General features: G+C 42.3%; 1 protein-coding gene and 1 non-coding gene across 5 annotated transcripts; one reads left to right on the top strand and one right to left on the bottom strand.

Annotated features, from left to right (window-relative positions):
• Positions 1–15: 15 nt before the first annotated feature.
• LOC111857101 (alpha-1,3-galactosyltransferase 2-like) lies at positions 16–18,332 on the bottom strand. Of its 4 annotated transcripts, none has more exons than XM_023837617.2 (5): positions 18,151–18,332; positions 12,446–12,535; positions 11,162–11,251; positions 9,816–9,953; positions 16–1,396 (listed from the first exon to the last, which is right to left on the bottom strand). In XM_023837617.2, the coding sequence occupies exons 2-5, from the start codon at positions 12,472–12,474 to the stop codon at positions 715–717; spliced, it is 939 nt and encodes a 312-aa protein (XP_023693385.1). In that variant the 5' UTR covers positions 12,475–12,535; positions 18,151–18,332; the 3' UTR covers positions 16–714. The 4 variants fall into 4 exon arrangements, with proteins under 4 accessions (XP_023693385.1, XP_023693386.1, XP_023693384.1 ...); XM_023837618.2 differs by having other exon boundaries at positions 18,167–18,332; XM_023837616.2 differs by lacking the exon at positions 18,151–18,332 and adding an exon at positions 18,075–18,143.
• Positions 5,603–5,674, top strand: trnae-uuc (transfer RNA glutamic acid (anticodon UUC)). Its single transcript has one exon. It is a non-coding gene; the product is annotated as a tRNA-Glu (tRNA).
• Positions 18,333–24,260: the final 5,928 nt, after the last annotated feature.

Below are 24,260 nucleotides of genomic sequence, written 5' to 3'. Positions count from 1 at the left end.
CTGTACTGGCATAGCTTAATGCAAAAAAAATTATCTTTAATAAAAACACAAAACAAACACATACATTTGGACTGTGGACAGCTATGAATGTGAAATATTCAAGGCACTCAATGTTTAACGTTTGTACAACATGAATGTTGAACATGCAGCTACCATCACACTTTCATGTGTACATGACAGCAAAGACCTACATAAAAGCAGTTTAGGAATAAAGTAAATTCCAAAGCAAACATTCCGTCTCCCGTCCAAAGCAGCAAGCAGAGCTGTGTGAGAGACCCTGCGTCAACCACAAATGTATGAATTTACAGTAAACCCTTGTCGTACTGTTTCTGGATGGACTATAGTGCAATTTTAATTTTACTTGAATTTGAAATCAGCTTTTCGGCACCAAGGCCTCTGGTTCACGACGAATGGTTCTGCTTTCTTTGTGACCTTCACAGAGAGCTAAACCCTAAGGGCAAATGACTCAGGTTCTCCCCACCTTCATCTAGGTTATGCATGAATAAAGACTAACATAATCCACACTGGAACATGGAACATCTTTGGTATGAAGTGGCACGGAGTGCATAATTTGAGACCTGATATTCAGTGTATGTTCAGAACATGCGGAAACGGACATTATTATCGCAGAGACAACAAAGAATTTACACATTCTGAACTTGAGTGACTTTGAGTCATGTGGTATCTGCACCAGTCTTCCAGGTGCCACACTGCTCAGTTCCTGAGTGCGTTGTATTGTTTTTGGGCCCAAAGCAGGCGGTGGACACGTATGTCGTTGCGGTGGCCGATGAACATTGACCAACAGTACTCGGGGGAGAGCACCTTGGTTGGTTTGTGGAGAAACAAATACTTGTTCAGGTGGCTCTCGTCGTGCCACAAGGCTTCCACCTCGTTCTCCTTGTCCTTCATGATGCCCTGGTAACATGCCTCAGTCAAGTTTCTCACTTTCTGCCACCGGCCGCCGAAGACGGCAGCATGGTAATAGAAATCCCCTTTATCCATGTAGGCCTCCGATTTGGGGTTGTGGTCATAGGTGTAGAACATCTTGGGTCTGTGGTAGTAGAATGAGTGAAGTAGAGCCACTGAATCTCCAAGAGCTTCTGAGCCAAACCGGCCAGTAAAAATCTGGTCCACGTCAAAGCAGAAGACATATTCGCATTGGTGGTGGATGTGACCGTCAATAGCATCAGTGATGGTCTTCATGCGCATCATGGACACATCCTGCCAGCGATTCTCCCTGGCGACCTGAATGACCTCAAGAGTCCTCCCTTGGCCCAGCTTGAGACTAGGAATCTTCTCTGGATAGTCTGTAAACACGTAATACGTCACAGGTAGACCCACCATGAAGTATTGCTCTGCAGACATCAGGAAAGGCAAAAGGTAGGCATCCAGATACCTGTAGAACATCCACAGAGAGAGGGTAGCTTGTAAGATCAGCATACCTTGCATGTGATTAATTTAGAGATGCAGGACAGCACTATGACAAGTGAATATGTAAGATAGGATTCCTACTCTTCACTAAATCGGAGCCTATATCCCAATACAAGGTTCACAGTTTTTCTGCTACTACCATTGTTCACATATAATGACGGCTCCATATGCTACTTTGCCAAATCAATTTAAGCCTTTGTTGTGCATCTGAAAAAAGGCTAATATCATGCTCAGTAAACAGCTATTTTCCCAGTTATTGGTATTGTTTGAATTTGGATGTTTGTCAGATTTAAGAACGTGCACTGTATACCTTGTGGGAAGGGTACATATATAGGAACTCTCAAACCCTGCAGCAAAATCCTTCCCTAATTAGAAGACTCTAGCTAAGCCAGTGGCTGATCCCCTAGGGTGACATTCCCCTTCCCCTCAGCATAAGCATGAGATTGGGTAATGTCAGTCATTTGTTAACCTCTATCCAATGGCGTTGGAGGCTGGGTGGTTGTCCTTATTGGACGACATTAATAACACATATCAAACATGCATGTAACATATATGTGTATATATGTCAGGAAGCATCCTATCTTGTACGAATACCACTGGTAATTTATCCTTCTTTTAAAATATTTACTTCCTTGATGTTCCAATATTCTGCTTTTCAGGGTATTATGTTTGCGCAGAGAACTTTTTAATTTGCATGCCCCACATTTACTTATTTGCACTGAGTACCATCTTTGTATTCTGCCCATTTTGCACCATGTTCATCTGTGCTGCACATACTTTGTAAGCACAAGAATCTCCTCCAGCATCAGCAAAGTTTATCATAATTTTAATCTGCGGTTTTAGTTTTTTGCAAATCACTCTTTGGCTGCATTTAGAACAGTAAAATCAAAATCTTTTTCTGGCCCAGCGCTTAAACACAGTGTGGAGTACAAATATCTGGGCACTATCTTCGACTGCACCCTACAGTTTGCCTCCAACACCGAGGACATTCTAAGGAGATGTCAGCAGTGGCAATATCTCCTAAGGAAGCTCAACAGCTTTGGGGTCAACAAGGTCATACTCAGTGTGAAAGTCTGCTCCAAGATCATCGGACTCCCGGTCAGACCACTTTCATCCCTGAGTGAGCAAGAATTTTTGAATAACATGACACTCAGACTTTCCTTGAAATAGGCTCACTAATGCTGACACCAGCCATGGATGTAGGCTAGTCTTCAATACTGCAGTGACAAAATCAGCGCCCCCCCGTAAACTTGCGCACACACAAAAAGGCGTTCAGTAAATATCCAAAGACACTAATCACACCAGAATTGCAACCCTTTTGAAATATCTAGACAATAGAATAAGCTTCATTCTGACAAAAACTGTTTACTCAAAAAGATACTTTATAAAAATATCAAATTATCACAGTCAAAGTGTAAGAGATAAAGAAAATTGGCTAAAGGTAAAATAAGAAATTTAGAAAATGAAACGAAGAAAAACAGCTCAGGCCTCTTACATAACAGCTCCGAAAAAATTAAGAGCCCACACTGTATTTTTTAAAAGTCTGATTTCTTAAATCCGGCTTTTATCCTGGTTCTGCTGGCAGGAGGCTGCACTGTGAGGCGCTGCTTCCAGGCTCAAAGTGTCCAAGACAGCAGGACAGAAGAAGAAGGTGAAGCAGGAGACAGTGGGAGCCAGATAGAGGGCAGAAGGAGCTCTAACGCCAGAGATGACTGTTAACCGTTAACTAATCCAGCAGTGCCTCATTAATCAGAGGATGACAAAAAGTACAGGTGACATTAAGTGGTGTGAAGTGCACTGCTAGGACAGTTCATAACCGGCTCCTTGAAGCAAGACTGAAATCCCATAAAGCAAGGAAGAAGCCCTTCATTAATTAAGGGAAGAACCAGGCTGGAGTTTGCAAAAGAATGTATGTTTTATACAGACACATACTCATAAAATAAGAATGAGTGAAACTGAAAATTTTGCAGTGGTGTCAATTTTTTCCAGAGCTGTATTTTCCAGAGCTCTGGTCCCTTTGTAAAACAAACACAGCTACTTCAGCCACTCACAGATACTAATGGCTGGCAGATTACCCTAAAAAAAACCTGATCCTGGAGGTTTAGATGAACATGGCGTACCCCCATGTGATTCTTTAGTTTCTGAGATATGTTTCTTTGCACGGTCACGTGAAAGTAAAGTTGGCCCCGCCATTTGCACCCAATTTTGACCAAACGGCGCTTGTCCACGAAGCTCAATTTCTTGCTTAACTGGATAACTTGTTGGATTTAAAGAAGTCAGGACTTAAACGTAAAAGTGGCCATATACTTGCGAACAAAATCCATGGAATCGACGTCATTTTAGAAATACGATGTTGTATGATTCGTAATTGCCGTTGGGATTACCATTTCGACACACCTGTGCTGGGTCCCCAAGGCAAACCTTTTCATTTGTTGATTCCACCCACTGTTCGTGATTGGCTGACATAATGTGGCACCACGGGGTTGGTCAGCAGGACTAATTATGCAGTTACCATGTATTAAGATGAACTCACAGGTGGCCATGCAACTGGCCACGTCGCTCACATAGCATAGAATTAAAGAAATTTGTTGAATGTCCCCCTGTCACCGTGATGATTGGGGAAGTTGCAACTGTCGGACTCCATTACTCACGATTAGGTGTAGTAACTCCACCTAGCAGACATATATATGAGGTGATTGAGATGTGGATTAATCATCCTGGGATTCATATACGTCGTCCGATTCACCCATAACATTATTGTGCCAAGGTTGAACTACAGAAGCATGTTTTTTACTGATCACTTATATAACTTGTTTTTCATGAATAACTTGTTTCTTATGAAAGGAGCCAAAATGCTTATCCTGGCCTAAAAATAACTTATTCTGTTCAAGGATGCTTGTCTTGTTAATTTGTTTTATGATATGCTTACCATGTTCAAAGACGCTTTCCATGTTTTTCTGAGGGGATTTCCTAAGGACGAGAGAAAGTGTTGCCGAATAAGTTTTGTACCCCACTGATTGGTGTGCAGGACACTTATCCCATCATCAGGAAGAGGGGGACGCACTGATTATGGGAACTTGCCTTATCATTTCTGATTGAAACCACAAGCAGCATTACCCGGACAAAATTGGAAATTTGAGAACGCACTGCCTGAGGGGAGGGGCGAGCCTGGCCAGCTCGTCCCCTGCCCACACGCAGCGCCCAAATTAGTATAAAGGAAGGGGGAGATCTCAGTACTGACCGGAGCTCAGCTGTGGGATAGAGCACACATCGCCCGGCACTTTCTCGGGACTCACGTGTTGGTCTCCTGCCAGGACTGAAACGGGCTCCCCAGTGTAAAAGTGAAGGTTGGTCATGACGGCACATCTGAGTGTGAATAGCTTTGCCACTGCTTGTGCATTTCATTGATTATTTGGATTAATTATCACCATTAATTATGAACACATGCATTATTGCTTCTTTCATATATATATATATTTATAAAATCATTCGTATCTTTGCACCTATTATTATACGCTATGATATATAATACTATTGGATATGCAGGTGGTGCATGTGTGTCTGCTCTCGCTTCGGAGTATGGAATTGTCGTTTATTTCAAGTTTATTGCTTTTCTACATGTGCTTTTTCATTTTGTGTATTAGTTTTATATTGATTGATAATCCTTTTTACAATTAGTTAGGTAGGTAAATAACAGATTACATTCATTTACATTATTCCTTATGGGGGAATTTGACTTGGACCTTGACCAAATCATAACTCGACCAGTCTTGTGGAACAAATTAAGTTTGTGTTCCAAGGTACCACTGTAATTTATTATTAAATCCTGCCTGTATATTGATCTATCATTCACCACAGGAAAAAAAAGTCATTCTGCTAATCTGCGCCAGCAAGCTTGGCGACTTTGACTGCTTTTTCTAAATAAAAAGAAAATGTCCTACTCAGTTTTCCTTATTGGGCTACACTCTAACTTACAATGTTATATTCCAACCTGTCTTGAGGGACAGGTTTAAAAGGACAGGTTACTTTTTGTAAGATCAATAGATTTGAAAGTATAGTACTTTTAACTTAAATAGCCTACTTTTAACACCAGGAATATTTTTTTTTACTTTTACTTGATTAGTATTTTGGTGTGGTATCTGTACTTTCAGTTAAGTATGAAAATTTGCAATCCCATATGGTCTAGCGGTTAGAATTCCTGGTTTTCACCCAGGCGGCCCGGGTTCGACTCCCGGTATGGGAATGTATGTTTGGGGGCAGCGTGTGGCTCAGTGGGCTAAGCCGTGTGCCTGTAATCACAAGGTCGCCGGTTCAAGCCCAGCCTCAGCACGTCTGCGGTTCCTTGAGCAAGACCCTCAACCCCCAGCTCCCTGGGCGCTGCTACTGGTCGCTTCCCTTCGCAGACAGCTTGCTCTACAAAGCGCAAGTTGAGGGAGGCATAAAAACAATTTCCCCACGGGGATCAATAAAGTATTAATTATTATTATTAAACTGAGTACTTTTTCCAGCACTGTTGAAAGGTAGAGGGATTGTGACAAAGAATTCATAGCAACTATCTGACATGTGATTATCTGACATGTGATTCAGACTGACATCATTTCGAAACCTCCAGCCTGGACTGCTCTCTACTGTGCACGTTCTGTCCGTGTGTTGTAATGAAAATAAAAATATACCACTGTACCCAGTTTCACTTTGACTGAGCAATGTCTTCTGACCATAATGTTTTTTACTTATTTGCTTTTGATTGATTTTATTTTGTATATGTCAGAAAGTCTTTAATGTACAGATGCTCCTCTACTTACGAACTTTCATTTTTTATATATTCCCTCCACCACCCCCCTCTGCAGAGGACTGCTTTATTTCTATTTAAATATTTATTTATTTTTATTTAGTTCCTCAAAAGGAGGAGAGGGAGGGGGGGGGGGTAGGGGGGAAAGGAGAAGAAGGGAGATAGAGAGAGGGGGAGAGAAAAAAAAAGAAAAAAAAAACAAATAATCTGCTTTAATGTCTGCTGAAGAGAGTAAACAACAACCAACATCTGTACGAATCCCATCGAAAAGCAAACGTTAAATGTTGTTGAACAGCGCACACACCCAGCATTACAACACAACCCCAGAAGCAACAGCCGATCAAGACAGCACTAGTGAGCACCTGACCGCACACCTGTGTGTGTCAGTGCGCTGGTGTTCATAAGGTTTCTCCATGTAAATGTCTAGTAGTGTGTGTGGGGAGCCATAGCCCCGCCCCCCCCCAGGACATGAAGCTGACACGGAGGAGACCCGGGCCCCAGACATCCAGAGGCCCCCCAGGGCACGGGAATCCCAGGAGGACCACCGCAGGGACAATTGCAGCCCCCACCCAGAAAAGGGCAGAGGAGCACTCCGGAGGGGGGCCATCCGGCAGCCACATCGCAGGAGCCCCAGGGGGCCGTGGCGGCGAGCACGCAGGCTCCGGCAGCAGCTGGCCACACCAGGGCAGACCGGACCCCGGGCCCAAGGGCCCCCCACCCCCCAGCCGGGACCCGACAGAGCCAGGAGGGCCAGGCCCCGCCAGGCAACCGCCAAGAGTGAGCCAGCACACACCAGAGCATCCAGCCCCGGACATAAAGAACCACCAACACATCGGCAGCTGGGGGCACACACATACACAAGCATACGTTCCCACCCTCATGCACACACAAACAAATATTCACCCATTCGCCCCACCCTGGAGACACACAGAAATGAACGCCGTACACACACTCACCCTCCCCATATATACTCCATACTCCGAGATCCAGGCACCACCGCCCCCAGAGGGGCAATCTGTCACCAGACCTCGGAGATGGACCCCTTTTTTCCTCTGGCGTGGGGACAAGAAGTCCACCCCGGACAGCCAGCTCTTCCCAGCCCCCGGCCCCAGATGGTGAACAGAGAACGGGGGTGTGAAAAGACCCCATGCTTCCCTCCGCCTGCTCATATGTGGTGTTGGTGCGTGTTCTTCTAAAAGTGCTTTAAAACAGGGGAAGGGCATGGTGCTAACCACCCTCTGCCAATCAACAGCTGGTGTCAGCTCGGTCCCTCCCCAGAACCCTCAGTGTCTATGTGCGACTTAAAATTGAGGCACTGGCACCAGAGGTAAGGCTGAGTAAACAGACCGCCCTCCGGATGCCATTTTGTGTGCCCACCCCAAGGCCCTAAATGTATGTGTCATGAGAGAGTAAATAATGAGAGTGTCTAAGTTGTGATGTGTGATTGAGACACAGGTGGTCACGGGGGGACAGAGGAGGAATACCTCCCCTGCATCCCAGCAACACACCTGCACCTCAAAGCCCTACATGTGTGTTGGTGTAATGGAGCGGGAGGAGGGAAGCACTTAGGGATGGGGAGGAAAGGATCGGGGGGGGGGGGCAAAATACCCCCCCTCTGGAGCCAGCTCCCCCGCTGACCCCCATAAGCACCCCCGTTCCCTGAAATCCACCCAGGGCGGGGGGCCCAGGCCCATCCAGACCGGGGCTCAGAGCAGCGGCACCACCGGGCACCACAGAGCCCGGGGCGGCCAACCGGACCCCACCACAGAGGGAAAAACTACACCCACCCCACCATTCAGTCAACTCCCAGACTACATAAGACAATAGACACCCAGGTTGAGTCCTTTCTCCTCCTCTATTGGATCCCCCCCCCCCCCCCCCCGCAGAGTGGATACCCCTAAGGCAGGGACCACCTGCGGACAGATGGTAACAATCCCCGCACCAGGGCCGGGCCCCAGTGCACACGCCAACCCACACCCCGGCGACACACCCACCAGGACCCAAGCCCCCCCCGGCCCAGCCGGAATCCCAGCCCGGAGGCAGAGCGCCCCCAGAACCCCAAGCCCGCCCCGGACCTACCCAGGAGCAGCACGGCCGCCAGGCCGGTAACCTACCTCCGCCGGCACAGGCTCCCCCAGCAGCGCCGCATACAGCCACCAGAAAGACACCCCCCAAGAGCCACCAAAGCCCCACCAAGGCCAGGACCACAGTCCCAACGCCGAACTCCCCCAGAAACCCACCCCCAGACGCCCCAAGCCCATATGCCCCCCCCCACGCCAACAACGAAGACCAAAGCGGGAGAAACCTGTGACCCCCACCCCCACTAGGTGATGGAGCTGATCAAAGGAGCCCAGAGAGATTGGTCTAATGTGGCGGCAGAAGCTGTATCAAGACTAATATGGTCCAGCAAACTGTCTCTATATTGGTTGATATTAAGATTATTTTTATTTTTCATCCAAGGCCACCAAAGTCACATACGGTGTCCCACAGGGATCAGTACTGGGCCCACTACTGTTTACCCTATACATGCTACCTCTTGGTAACATTATTAGAAATCATGGTGTTGGGTTTCATTGTTATGCAGATGATACACAGTTATATATATCTATTAACCCTGATGATACATCACTCCTATCTCGGTTAGAAGACTGTCTGTTAGATTCTAACGGGTCTGGATGCTGTTCAGCCAAATGACTATTTCAATATTAGTCTAAATACTAGAACTCGTGGCCATAAGTGGAAATTAGCAGGAGAACATTTTAAAACAAATTTGAGGAAGCACTTCTTTACACAGCATGTAGTTAGAGTATGGAATAGTCTTCCTGCTAGTGTAGCGGAAGCTAAAACCCTGGGTTCCTTTAAATCAGAGCTAGATAAGATTTTAACAACTCTGAGCTATTAGTTAAGTTCTCCCCAAACGAGCTTGATGGGCCGAATGGCCTCCTCTCGTTTGTAAATTTCTTATGTTCTTATATCCGGTGCTGGATGTATTTATAGAATACTACTGGATATCCATCTGGGCCTGGAGCCTTCTTAACTTACGAACTTACGAACTTTCAACTTACGAACTTTCAGACATTCAAACGAAGAGGACTGTAAGTCCAAATTGTGTTCCTCGGGCTCCCGTTTCCTGTCCGCAATATCAATTTTTCTTTCTGCGTGCCAATTCCGCCTAGTACGACTTCTGGCCGCTACTCCCGCGGCGCAGCAGCGTAGCGTGCGTACTCCCGGCATCCTACTTCTTTGTAGTACTTGCATATACCCTTAAAATGATGTTGAATGACGATTTACAAACATTTCAAGTTACGATCAGCCGAATCTTCTGGAACGTCTGTATATGCCTCTTCATATCTACTGCTGTTTTCTGTCTGCAAGTTGCCACACAAAATATCTTTGTATACATAGAATAACAATATCCTGTCTTATATTGTTCTGGCTTTTCCACTCCACCGAACAGAATGTCTCAGTTGATAAGAGCAAAAAAACGATTTGACAAAATCCATCACTACTTCCTCCAGCAGCACTAACAGGCTGAGGTGTCACTCATGTGTTTCCACAGCATGACTTTACACAAAAGGATTGCAACAGAACACACCTTCCCACTGCGAACACGGTCAGTGCCACTCTGGTGCTCTTCTCCTTGTGCAGCTGGTCAAACACGCTGGGGTCAAACATCCCTTCCCAAATTATCGGGGCACCCCAGTACGTGCACGTCTGGACATCCGTTCTGGCCCTGAAGGGGAGGGACACACATTGTAGCTGCTGTGATTCAAATGAGCGCCAACTGAATGAATCCATGCATCTGAGAGGGCTGTCAGCCATGTTTAGCTATCGATGCCTGGTGTGGATATACAGTCTGACACTACGATCTCCTTACTGGTTTCAGGGTTAAAGTCTGCCAGAGCTCCAACTCCCCTCGTGGGTTTAATTGTCAGGGCACATGGCACCTGTGTTTGTGCGGTTTTAACAAATCTAGTTTCCAGGAGAGAAAGCGAGCTGACTGGCTGCTGTGCATCTGCACATGTTATTGCACCATTTATGTCGAGTACGTCCTGCCACACTCCAGACCAGTCACGAATGGCTCTCCGCATCGCCCCCCCCCCCCCCCAAGCCACAACTGATGTCACAACTGAGTAATGCTTCAGTTGGAGAAAATACATTTACCACAAAAAATGCAACAGTATAAATGTAATAACTCAAAATGTAAAAACTTTGTTATATCCTCATCCATAGTAACATTTTTGCACATATTATATTTTCAGCAGTTTATTACCTTATAAGTCTTGATAAGGTATTTGTTATTGCATTATGCGTAGCTAATACATCATGTATAGAGCAGTAATCTATTATTCCAAAATCCTAGGTGGAGCTCATACTGGATGTATCTGAGATGAGAAGCGGCAGAATGACCTTCATTTAATGCCAAATTTTTGTGTTTCTGAAGACCTTTTAATGCTTGTTGGGGCCTGGAACCTCGCTTAGGTCACTCGCAGTGCACTTTAGTCCCTCCTACTACAGGTGCTGCTATTCAGATCATATTACTTTTAGGGCCATTTTTTTTAAAACAAGCTGTCATTGTAGAACACCACCTCGTCAAACTGGTCCAATTACTATTTAACTAACTGGTATTTCTACCACCCTCCCTTCACAAAGAAGAAGAGGGGATTTCCGTCTGCTTAAAATTTAAAGGACAGACATTGGAGCAGACATCTGCATACACACAGGAGCGGCCTACACTCAGGGCAGGATGGGTTACAGGACAGTGCTTAGCTTGGGTATTGTCACTGGACACAAATTAGTTGAGCACTGCACTCTGAATATGCCAAGTTCATTCACAAGAAATTTACAGTTTCTGCACACCAGTGGTAGCACAGGAGAGGCAGATGTAAACAACAACAGGCCACAGTGTCAGGAGACCTTGGACCAAGTAAACCAGCTCACCAGAGATCCAGAAAGCCGTCTGTTCCATCCCAGAGTTTCCTGCCATAAGGTAATGGACACACATCCATAGGGATCAATCCTTCCAAGAACCTGCCAAAAACACGGAAGTTAAAATAGTTTATTAAACCTGCATACCCTTCACGATGAGGGGCAGTTTTACAGAACGCATCTCCCTGTTTTGCAGAATTACACACATGTTGCATAGTTTTAAACAAAGGTGTCTCTTTTTGTTTCACAGGACGGTATTCCTGTCTTCACCCAGTCCCCTAATTACACTGGTGTCAGGTTTCCTGTGGTGTGCTTGTTAACCTGAGATGAGCAGTTCTCTCTTTTCCTTTAGTGTTACGAAATGATGTTTGAAAAACCATAAAATTAACAATATCCTTATAAATGACAGCGGGTGGCTCACAAACCATATTGCTTTCAGTGTGCATAGGTCATAGGTCATATCCAGTAATATCCGTTTTTTCTTTAAATCACTTGCTTTTAATTTGCGATGTTATTTCATGTCAACATTTTGTGTCAGTGTACTAAACAAGACTGATGTAATAATAAAGCCATATTTGACTTAACTTGCTTGCATTAATGTTCTCTCTTATCATGATTTACAATGCACCAAAATGGAGGTGCTAGACGATTGCACAATTTACTACAATGTTCCTTATATGAAAACTTATCTGAATCACTGAACAAAGTAGACACCCGTTACCAGGTCTGAAGTTGGGTTAATCTTCTCTTCAAAAGGAAGAGAAGATTAAAAAAAAATTAAAATTAAAAAAAAAACTTAAATAATAAAAAAAATGACAAAAATGGTAACTGCATGAATTGGAGATTCATATATTATATATATATATATATATATATTTCAGTTAAAGTGTTTTATAAAGCCAATACATTCATTGTTCATTTCAAGGCAATGCAGCCAATCAGAGACGAGCACTTTTTCAACAAAAAAAAAAAAAAAAAAAGTAGAAAAAATATTGTGGATTACTCTCACAATAAGGGTCATCTTAGTGCTATACTTATGCATATTGTTTTTCGGATATCAATATGTGGCCACTAGTTTATGATTAGGGATATATTGTTAATTTTCAGATGATCATATCATCTTGCCTCAGCAGTTGTGAGAACAGAATCCGGCTTTCAAAAACATATTCATTCACAATAGCGTCACTTTTTGCTGTTTGTTGTTTCATTTTTGCAAAAAGGAAACAGAGAGCTCCTGTTTAAAGGAAAATGACACTATGGCTACTGACAATAAAAATAGAAGAAACACACAATTACCTGATTGAGTTCGGGCCATAGGTGGTCATGAGTAGTCCGAGGACAGTACAAAATATCAGTATAACAAAGCCTTTTGTTCTGTGCAAGGGTCTGGAAGGAGGAACAAAGTCAAATTAATCAAGGCAACCAAAGGAAAATGTCAGTACTGTGTTGTGTCCCATGAGCGCGTGTTTGAAAACTATTTTTTTTATTCCAAAGAGAGTATCAAGCTGCAGTCAGTAACCACAGATCAGGCCAGATCAGAGGCTGTCCATTTCTGTTGTTGTGACTTTTCTGTGTTTGTGGACTCAAAAGTGTGTCTCTATCTCCAAAGCCATCGACCTTTTTTCTGATTTTTAAAAAATGTATGATGCCAGGTTACAGCCCTGTTACCATGGTATTATGCCAGGTTACAGCTCTGTTACCATGGTATTATGCCAGATTACAGCCCTGTTACCATGGTATTATGCCAGGTTACAGCCCTGTTACCATGGTATTATGCCAGATTACAGCCCTGTTACCATGGTATTATGCCAGGTTACAGCCCTGTTACCATGGTATTATGCCAGGTTACAGCCCTGTTACCATGGTTTTATGCCAGGTTACAGCTCTGTTACCATGGTATTATGCCAGGTTACAGCTCTGTTACCATGGTATTATGCCAGGTTACAGCTCTGTTACCATGGTATTATGCCAGGTTACAGCCCTGTTACCATGGTATTATGCCAGGTTACAGCCCTGTTACCATGGTATTATGCCAGGTTACAGCCCTGTTACCATGGTATTATGCCAGATTACAGCCCTGTTACCATGGTATTATGCCAGGTTACAGCCCTGTTACCATGGTATTATGCCAGGTTACAGCCCTGTTACCATAGTATTATGCCAGGTTACAGCCCTGTTACCATGGTATTATTATACTGTGTACTAAGTCCCAGGACCATCTTATCTTTCCTGGCCTCACAGTTGAAATGGCGAGAGACAGATGTGCCAGCTATAAAAAAGGACGGGAACAAGAAGAGACAACTATTTTGGCAAGTTATTCAAACAAAGACGTAAATCTGACCATTAGGGATCGTGACACTGAACTACATCGGTGCACCACCAAAAAAATTTAACGACGTGACAGCCACTTAATATGCACCAGGTAGGATTTGGGAGGAACTCTGAATGCATCATTTCCAGCATCTTTGCATTGGCAAAATCTGATTTATTAATACAGAATTATGCCCGATGCCTTTATCAATTAGAAATGCCACCAATCATTCTTTACCAACAATGTCATATTAAGATTGCTTCCCCCTTCCTAAACTGTTTCACAAGCGCACTGTCTCATCTCCAGTTCTCCACTGCTGTCAAACTACCTGTATCATTGCAAAGCATCATATGTTTTTTTGCATCGCATTGAGTTGAATGAGAAGGTGTTGAATCGCACTGCATCGCAATAGGGGTGAATCGTATCATGTCACATTGGTACTTGCTTCATATGTATCTTTACTCAGATCGTTGTCAATGCGTTGGGTGTTTCGCATCGGCCTCAGTGACGGAGATGCGCATCCCGACTTGCTATATAAAGAGGAGATGCAGGAACAGATGGAAAACAGAAGCACTGGTTCCTGAGTGCAGTCAGACAACACAAACCTGGCAAAAACAGGCGAACAGTGAGGCAGAACAGAGTCGTGTCTGAACGAAGCCCAGACACGCTGCCCTCCAAAGATGTCGTTTCCCAGTTTGGGGGATGATAATCAAAAATAATCGCAGCCAGGCTGAGTGAGCTCAGCGCCCACAACGCAGGTAAACTGGGGAGGAGAAGCCGACAGTAAATTCTGCTTGGACTTGTTGTGACCTGCATGTTTTCCTCTCGTTGTGATGCAGGTTGTTAAGGGCTACAGTTACAGGAAATAGCCCTACCTACCGTGGTGCCCATCACCCTGCCCCTCAAGGCACGAAGTAATGGTTACAGCTATGAAGTTTCCTGACTGTACCAACCAACAAGCCTTTATTTACAGCCATAAGCCTTATACACTAGGGTAAATCTGTTCTTTCATCTTGGGATACCATTAGGAAATATGCGGAATCAGCTTTACCTGGCCAATCAGATCTTTGAAGCGAGCCAGTTGACATTTCCTGTATTTACAGTATCGCACTGATAAAATCAATCGTGTCGTTTGAGCATTTGAATAGTGTCGACATCGCTGCCTTTCACTTCGTCCCTCCCAGCTGTCTTGTTAAACACCTGCATGAAGTTATCCAACCCCTGTGCCTGAAGAATTTGTGAACCTTCTCACCCAAAACAAACATTAGCCTTCCCTATATGACCTACAGAGCAGGAACCCCCCCCCCCCCATCCCTGTCGAGCATGTGTCCCTACTTTTAAAATCTCATTGTATTATCACACACATACTGGAGCCACATCCGTATTTTACATAAACAAATAGAAACATATTTGAATCTTAGCTTTTCTGCATATATTTGACTGATCAAGGATCTAATTTCAACCTTTTGTGAAAAGGTTGAGGGGAGTGGCATGCAGAATGATACTCTCAATTCTGTTATTACAACATCTATAATTTTATAAGTCTCTGTGCCCGTGACTGAAAGGTTGCTGGGTCGAGCCCGGCCTCAGCAGACCAGCCGCATATCCATGGGCCTTTGAGGAAGGCCTTCAACCCCCAGCTTCTTGGGCACTGAAAGGTGGCTGCCGCTTCACCATGACTCACGCTGCAAGTTCTTGGAGTGCAGGAGGAAGCTGTGGAGCAGACCCACGCACCATGGAAAACGTATACAACCTCCACACACACAGAGCTGGGCAGGATTCGGACCCCCGTACCGGGTGGTACAGCACTGTCTCCTAAGTCACCACGACACCCCCAATATAATAGAGCATTTAGCAGGTAACTCTGCCCAAAGCAACATACAAGTGAGACAAATAACACATACATGCTGCCCAGGGCTCAAATAGGTCTAAGCACAGCTAGGCTGAGCTTCCTATGAGTGCTCTACTGCAAGTGTACATAGTACTGGAGTAGGAGCCACACAACTACTTCTAACAATGCAAACTAAAAGGACTAATAGTATATTACCAACACAACCACTAAAAACAAGTTTTTCAGATTTTAGTCTAAAATCAGGATAACAGAACTAACGAGCTTCCTACATTCTCAAAAACTTCACCCATGAGACAGAATGGTTCTCATAAAAAAGACTTTACGTGTGCTTAATTTAATTGCTGTTAGAAGCAGCTTTCACATGGCAGTGAGAAATTAGGAAGCGGTAGGCAACACAGCAGATGATCGGTTTTTACAGTTTTCACACGCACACGGTAGTCAACCCTTGTGGGAAAAATAGTGCACTAAAGTGTATTAACAGTGTGCTTTGATCACTAGAAGTGTCATAAAAATGCATTCTCTTTACACACTTTTTTTTTTTTTTAAATACACTGACATTATACTTCTGTGTACTTTTAGAAAATATATTGTGCATTTAAACATAATTAAGTACACTGAAGCACACTTTAATAAAAGTATGTGTGTAATCAAATACACATTAGTACATTTTTTTAGGGATAAAACACACTTAATAGACTTTGCTGAAAGTATATTTTTTGTGCCAAGTGTATTTTTTAAGTAAATACTTCAGTACACTATTTTTTCACAAGGGAAGGCATGCCTTAGTGCTTCACCAGAGAAACGCAGGGTGAAAAACGCCGGCAAAGCCGACTATCCTGCACCCCCTCAGGTAACGAGCACACCCTTCAGTTACGTGGGGGAAAATGGTGACCTAGTCCTTTAAAGTTGTGAATTTTTTCAGTTAGTTGTGGGGGTGGTAATCCAAATCTCCACCTTTCCGGTGTAAAAACACTAGTTGCACATTAGTCTATACTGCATAACATGCTTTGATAAGCATGGCAAACAAATAATAGTCATACATTAAGTCCAAGGAGCTATAAATAAACTACCGTTTCCACAAATAAATTCATCAGTTTAAATCTAAATATCGTTAGTATACCCAAGGAAGCACGCATTGGTATTACTTAGACGATATTCCGGGGCTCAGATAGGCCTATTTAAATTTTCCATCGAAATAAGCAGGAAACTTAACGCTTATAAACAAGTCTTAAGCGGCTCATTTGGAAGGTATACGTTCACACGAAATGTGTTCGTAAAGAAATAGTACTCCTTTTTTAATGTCCTCTCAGTTTTGCTTGCATCCGTTTTAAAATTTCCTCGGTTCGTTTTAGAAATGCGCGCAACGTATATGTAACTTAAAATGTTAGCAACTGAAAGAAAACGCGATACATAGTATAACATATAGACCAAGTTTATAAATCCTGCTACTTGTCTGTTCATACAGTATTCACATTTTTTATCCGCACATATTGTTGTTTATTGTGATAATATTTCAAAGAACAATGATACAACGTGCTAAGTTAAGGAAGAGGAGGTCTTATACATAATTTTCAAAATGTAAATTTGAGCATCTGTAGTCACATAAAGTTCGTCTCATATTCATTTTCGGGTTCTTTTGTAACAGTTAAAGCTGCTGTCTTCCATCTATTAAAATATTACTGTTGAAAAAGACGCGGTGTGGGTATTCTGTTCATCAACGCAATAAAAAAAACGGTCAGTATAATATATGTTATATTCTTAATTGTTTCGTTTTAATTAGGCCTTTTTGTTCGTACTAATACCAATTACAGCAGAGCGGTTTTTTTTTTTAATACCTAGACTAAATTGGTCTCAAATCTATTTGTTATTTTTAAGTGTTTTATCCACTCTATAGTGGCCTATAGTGACATTTCAAGACACGAAAAAAAGCGATTTTTGTCGTTTAAAATGTATGCACAGTCTATTGACGATGACAGGTGAAGAAAACATATATCAAAATGCCGTTATTATAAAATGTACGCCAACCTGTTAAAATTTAAAGCTCTAATTAAATCTACACTGCTCACTTTGACCATGGCTAGAGTACAATCGTATGAAGTCAAATAGAAAAAAATGCAAAACATAAAATAACACTTATCAAGCTAGTGTTGTACTATTATGTTTAACGTGGTATCTCCAGATAGATTGACTAAACTCCCTCTTAAGGACCTACCTCATTGTGAGTACTCTTGTGTCCTGCGACCATGTAGTGAGTTACCATGCCGTACGAAAACTGCTGGGTGATTTTCTTCCTCCAGAGACCATAAAGCACAAAGCACCTCCCACTCTCCAAGGTCTGTTTAAATTCGACTGCGACGGTAAATGAACCGGAATAAAGTGGTGCCTAAGCAAAACATTATTTCGCCTGCAAGCCAACATGGCAATATCAGCACGGCAGACAAAAGCGAGGCAGCGGTGTCGCTCCTACGGCGTTCTATATTAACCCTACACTCATATCTGAAGACAATGTGTCAGTCAAAGATTATTATTTTGCAAAAACAGGGGACCTTGTAGGGTCACTATTTCCAAGACACTATTTCCCTACATTTCACTGCCGTACATGTGCTTTTGTATTACAGAGGATAAATGCAATCAAGAGCGTAATTCTTGCAAAATGTTTTTCTATGTTGAATAAATACACATCACTGCACAATAGGACAGAGTAGTGCTAAATAGAATAGTAAGTTTAAAGTGCAGTGCAAGCTGTGTTCAAAGCATTATACCTCTGTACTGTTAATACTGGACCGTGAGCCGTACCCGCTGTAATTTCTTAGTCGCCTCCATGTCTGTCTAATGTACCTGAGATTCTGTATACCTGTTTCGCTGCTTCCTGCTTGTGCTGGAGAGAGCTCACCTATTGGTAGTTGGCAATGACCACGTCAGTATTTGCATGAGCTAAGACTAAAGACCTATATTAATACACTGCTCAAAAAAAATTGAAGGAACACTTTTTAATCAAAGTATAGTCTGATTCAATTAAACTTCTGGGATAGTGATCTGGTCAGTGAAGTAGCAGAGGGGGTTGTTAATCAGTTTCAGCTGCTTTGGTGTTAATGAAATTAACAACAGGTGCACTACCTGGAACCACAGAGGTTGCACAGGTAGTCCAACCTGTCCTGGATGGCGCATCTATATGTGCCATTGCTATTAAGGTTTGCTGTGTCTCCCAGCATAGTCTCAAGGGCATGGAGGAGATCCCAGGAGACAGGCATGCAGTTACTCTAGGGAGAGCTGGACAGGGCCGTAGAAGGTCCTTAACCCATTAGCAGGACCAGTATCTGCTCCATTGTGCAAGGAGGAACAGGATGAGCACTCCCAGAGCCCTACAAAATGACCTCCAGTTGGCCACTGGTGTGAATGTCTCTGACCAAACAATGAGAATGGAGAATGTAACATTGTTCAGCATGACCGGCTGGTGGTGGGTCAGTGATGGTCTGCTGAGGCATTTCCATGGAGGGATTCTCAGACCTCTATAGTCAACTAGCAAAATGGCAAGCCGGTTTAACATTAAATAGGTAGGTGTAATCATTTTCAGATGTCTGCATTGTTGCACTGTTAGTATATACTGGCATCTCAGATATCTGTAATTCATTCCTTATGAGAACCAATGAACATTTCAAGCATTCGTAATTCAGTTCTTATGAGTAGGAATAATGTCATTTTCCCCATTCATTTGTATTGAGGTTCTCATTGGAGAGGGCAACAATTCCATTTTAGATATTTCAAATGCGAATTATAGATGTATGAAATTACATTCATAGTAGTAACAATTGTCCTTTTAGATGTCTGTAATAGAATTTTTACTTTAACCCTGGATTCTTGATGAGTGGGTAGCGTGTGCCAGTCTCCCTCTCGGCCTGTGGGTAGTAAGCGGGCTACAGTTTCTTCCACAACTGCGTTTAATAATCACCAACACGGTAAAACAGTACTTTCCAACTTCTTTTTCAGCCACTCTCCACCGTTCCCCTCTAAACTAATGGTGGGCGGATCGATCCAAGTATCGATAATAATGTTGGTATTGATATTGATCAATACCAGTTCAATGAGATCGACACTTCAGTTTCAATCTCTCTCTCTCGAATGCACTGCTGTTGTCTGTGTTCGCGCTACTTCTCTCAATTGCCGCTCCCGGCTGTCACATGACCAGGCGCCAGGCTAACAAACAGGCACGGGCGCGCGCGCGCACACACACACACACACACACACTATAATATTTATAATAAAGTATTATAATAGTTGGTCGCTGAGTCATGCTTGCAATAATTAAACAGCACGGATAGTTCGGGGTTTAATCATCAGATGGCGTTTACACCGGCACTGCTCCTCATACACACGGTGGGCGCACACACACACACACACACACTACTTACAACAATAAACATTAACCACAATACATGACATAACAGACAGTACATTTATAATCACACAAGCGATTACTGAGAACTATTTACAAGCTGGCATCAGTCCAACATGCCACGCTGCCGGTGTTCTGTCGCATGAAATGGAACAGGAATGGATACCGTTGACTGGCCCCCATGCTCGCTTGACCTAAATCCAATGGAACACCTCTGGGACATTATGTTTCAGTCCATCTGACGCCACCAGGTTGCACCTCAGACTGTCCAGGAGCTCAGTGATGCCCTGGTTCAGATCTGGGAGGAGATCCCCCAGGACACCATCCAAAATCTCATTAGGAGGATGCCCTGACATTGTCAGGCATGCCTACAAGCACGTGGGGGCCATACAAACTACTGAGTACGATTTTGAGTTGCTGCAATGAAATTTCGGCAAAATGGACAAGCCTATCGCATCATTTTTTTGGGGTGTCTTTGAATTCAGCCCTCTGTAGGTTTATCATTTTCATTTCCATCAAACGATGTGGCATCCTTTCGTTCCTAACACATTACCCAGTCCATATCAGTATAGATATACAGCATGATTTCCCCCCCATTGAGATCTGATGTGTTTTCAAAGCATTCCTTTAATTTTTTACCTAGTACACTGAAAATTGCACACACAAGTGAAAGCATTTACATACACTACTGAAAGACTCTCATAATAAACACTCTCATATTTAAACAACTGAAAATGTATTCATTCACATACACAACTGAAAAGGTCTCACAAACACTAGTGAAACCTTCCACACATACTACTGAAACGCTTTAACACACACTATAGTAAAAGGTGCTTACATACACAACCGAAAATCTCATCTTTCTAGTGTGTGTGAATGCTTTTCAATAGTGTGTGTAAAAGTTTTAACTAGTTTTTGTGAGAGATTTTCAGTTGTTTGTATGAGTTTCAGTAGTGTGTGTGAATGCTTTTCACTTGTATATGTGCAAGGCATTTCATTTAAACAGGAAGGCATTTCATTTAAACATGAAATTGTTTTTAAAAACAACTTTTTATCACTAGACTTTTACTTATCCTGTCTAATCTCCACGTCCCGAAGCACTGTTGTGCTTTATAACGTGGTCTTCGTCCTCCGCGTGCTGGAGGTGCAGCCGGCAGCGGACCGATACTACACAGGTGTTCTGAAATTCTTTCCTACCCATGAAAATGTCCTACCCGAGTTAACTGCGCATGCTCGTTTGCTAATTAACACATGCCCATAAATATCTGCTGCTTTCGAGTCTCTGCTTTTCGAAGAAGAAACAAGGTTAGTTTTGTCGCATTTTTAGTAAAATATATATATATATATATGTGTGTGTGTGTGTGTGTGTGTGTGTGTGTGTGTGTGTGTGTGTGTGTGTGTGTGTGTGTGTGTGTGTGTGTGCGCGTGCGCGCGCGCGCGTGTGTTTGAGTGTCATACATTTTCGACACTCGTGTGTCAGACTGCAGTTTGAATACACTCTTGCCTGCAAAGCATCCGCGTGATTTTCACGCTGCTTTAAAACTTGACTGTGTGCGAAATTAACTCAGGGTTTGCAGTATCCATAGTTTGCATAACAATTTACGTCTCTGTGGTAACTGTTCATCTTTCATTCTGAAACATGTTACGTAAAATCGCATTCTTATCTGTTAATAAAAATAAATAAATAAGATTTCTATTTAATGTACACGTTTTTATTCACGAAAAAGTGAACAGTATTTCTAATGATCCGAGTATAATGTTTGCATTAACAATCTAATACTGCACTTGGACCCTGGCTATACTGTACATACATTATATGTGAAACGTAATGAAAACAAAATGTATTAATCAATAAAAACGGAATTTACTTAATTTTTTAGTGCTGAAAGTCATGTCGTGACTTCTCAATGCAAAGACTACATTTTATCCCAAGACACATTATATTGGAACACGTGTAGATGAGCGTATATACTGTAGACCACAGACACACACCAGCTGTGTAGCGATTAGTCTGGTTCCTTTATTCAGTACAAGCACATCCAAATTCCGTTCTTTTACTTCCCTATCGCAGCCTGCACCCGCCACTGATGTCATTTCCTAAATAGGGATGGTTTTCGTGGTATCAGTAACCAATCTACAACACGCATGAATATATTATCCTTTCTGTTAACATTTCTGAAAATATCTGTTGTATGTGCTGCTTTGTGTAACATTATTAAATTAACTCTGTTTTCAGGTGCTGTGTAACTAATAAAACTAGTCGGGACATTGTGATTGGACAAAAAAAAACATTATTCCAGTTAATTAAATAACTTAATTAGTAAAACCTGTGATCCATATAGATTTTTTATATATTTATTTATTTATATGCAGTGTATTCTATACTCTACACCAGGGCTCTTCAAGGTAAAGGAAGGCTGGAAAACCAGCAGTGCTCGGACCTCGAGGACCATGATTTGAAAAATGGGGCTCTACACAGTGGTCATGTTATATGAAATATTCACATTCCCAAATGTTTTAAATATGGAATGGACTTGCTGGTCTAATGAGTAAGGATGGGTTAGGATACCCAGAGATACATTCACTAAAGGGTAGAACATGGACATTTAAAGATTAACTATGACAATATGAAAGATAACTATATCTATATTTCTGTATCTTTAATAATGTCCTACCACCCTTAACATAGAGGGGAGCAGATATTTATGGAGCGTTTACGTCTATAATAATGTCCTACCACCCATAACAGAGAGGGGAGCAGATATTTATGAAGTGTTTACATCTATAATAATGTCCTACCACCCATAACAGAGAGGGGAGCAGATATTTATGAAGTGTTTACGTCTATAATAATGTCCTACCAGCCATAACAGAGAGGGGAGCAGATATTTATGAAGTGTTTACATCTATAATAATGTCCTACCACCCTTAAGAGAGGGGAGCAGATATTTATGGAGTGTTTACATCTATAATAATGTCCTACCACCCTTAAGAAAGAGGGGAGCAGATATTTATGAAGTGTTTGCATCTATAATAATGTCCTACTGTATTTTAGGTAGGAAAAAATTTCAGAACACCGGAAAAAGGATCATTAGTCGAAGCTTCGCCGCACGATGGCGGCACCTGGTGGTCAAAGGGAAGCAGCTATTAACTTTGCAGACGCTGCATTTCACTGCATCGAATCAGTCGGATAGCTTTAGCTGTGAAATCACTTGTCTTATGAATTATATATTAATAATTAGTAATGAGGCTATTATAATAATGTATGCATATTTTTCTATTTTTTCACTCTCGCGCAAAAGTCTACGATGGCGCATTCGGGTAATTGTAGACAAAAAAATAAGCTGTAGATTTATGAGAAATTCAGAATGATGATATTTCATTCTAGTTTCTGAAAACAGACCAAACATCTGACCTGTGCACAATGTATTGTTGCATGTACATGATTTTTTTTAAAAGTAGAATAAAGGTATTTCTAATGACATATGTAACAACTATATTTATTTTCTCATAGATTTTCACCTTTCTTGTTGATGTTAGTTTGAGATGTTCTCAAACTTCCAAATGTGCTTGTTTCCTCAATATCACTTTACTTGCCGGGGCACAAACAGTATAGTATTATGCTCTTACTTATGTATTAATTACCCACAAGCTAAGTCTTAGTTACATTCTGATCTTATGTTAACTCATCATTAATTAATCATGCTCTGTCCACAGGACATGGCATTGCAAAATCATCTTCAAGATCCCTTTACCCTGTACAAATCTCCCACTTCATCATCACCTAAGCAGCCTCAGACCATCACATTCCCTCCACCATGTTTGGCAGATGTTTGAGGAAGTGCCTGACGGCGTCTTTTCTTTTGATCTGAATCTCACAAACATTCTTCTTTGTGATCTGAACACCTCAAACTTAGATTTCTCCATCCATAGCACTTTTTTCCCCAACCTTCCTCTGTTCAGTCTCTAAAATAAATTTATCCTCTGGCTCAGTTGTGCACTGGCCCCCCCTCCCCTCCTCCTGTTGTAGTTAGAGCCAGTCTGCTCTGCTCTGTGAAGGCAGGAGTACACAGCATCGTACGAGATCTTCAGTTTCCTGAAAAATTCTCACATGGGATAGCTTTCATTTCTCAGAACAAGAATAGACTGACGAGTTTCAAAAGAAAGTTCTTTGTTTCTGACCATTTTGAACTTGTAACCGAACCCACAATTGCTGATGCTGTAGATAGTCCAAAGGCGGCCAGTTTTATTGATTCTTCCCACAGGACTAATTGTTGCTGATAATGGGCTTTGTAGATATTCTTTAAAAAAAAAAAAACTGCCATTTCCAGCTATGATAGTCATTTGCAACATTAACAATGTCTGCATAATACTTCTGTTGAATCTGATGTTATCTTAATGACAAAAGCTATTTTTCAAAAGCAAGGAAATTTCTAAGTGACCTGAAACTTTTGTGTCTGTATACATACATATACACACACACACACTATATATATATATATATAAATCATGTTGAATTTCAAGTAAATTTTCTGATTACCATAAATATTCT

This window comes from Paramormyrops kingsleyae, chromosome 8, assembly GCF_048594095.1.
Source record: "Paramormyrops kingsleyae isolate MSU_618 chromosome 8, PKINGS_0.4, whole genome shotgun sequence".
Lineage (NCBI taxonomy): Eukaryota > Metazoa > Chordata > Actinopteri > Osteoglossiformes > Mormyridae > Paramormyrops > Paramormyrops kingsleyae.
This window is presented reverse-complemented; position numbering and strand designations above follow the sequence as displayed.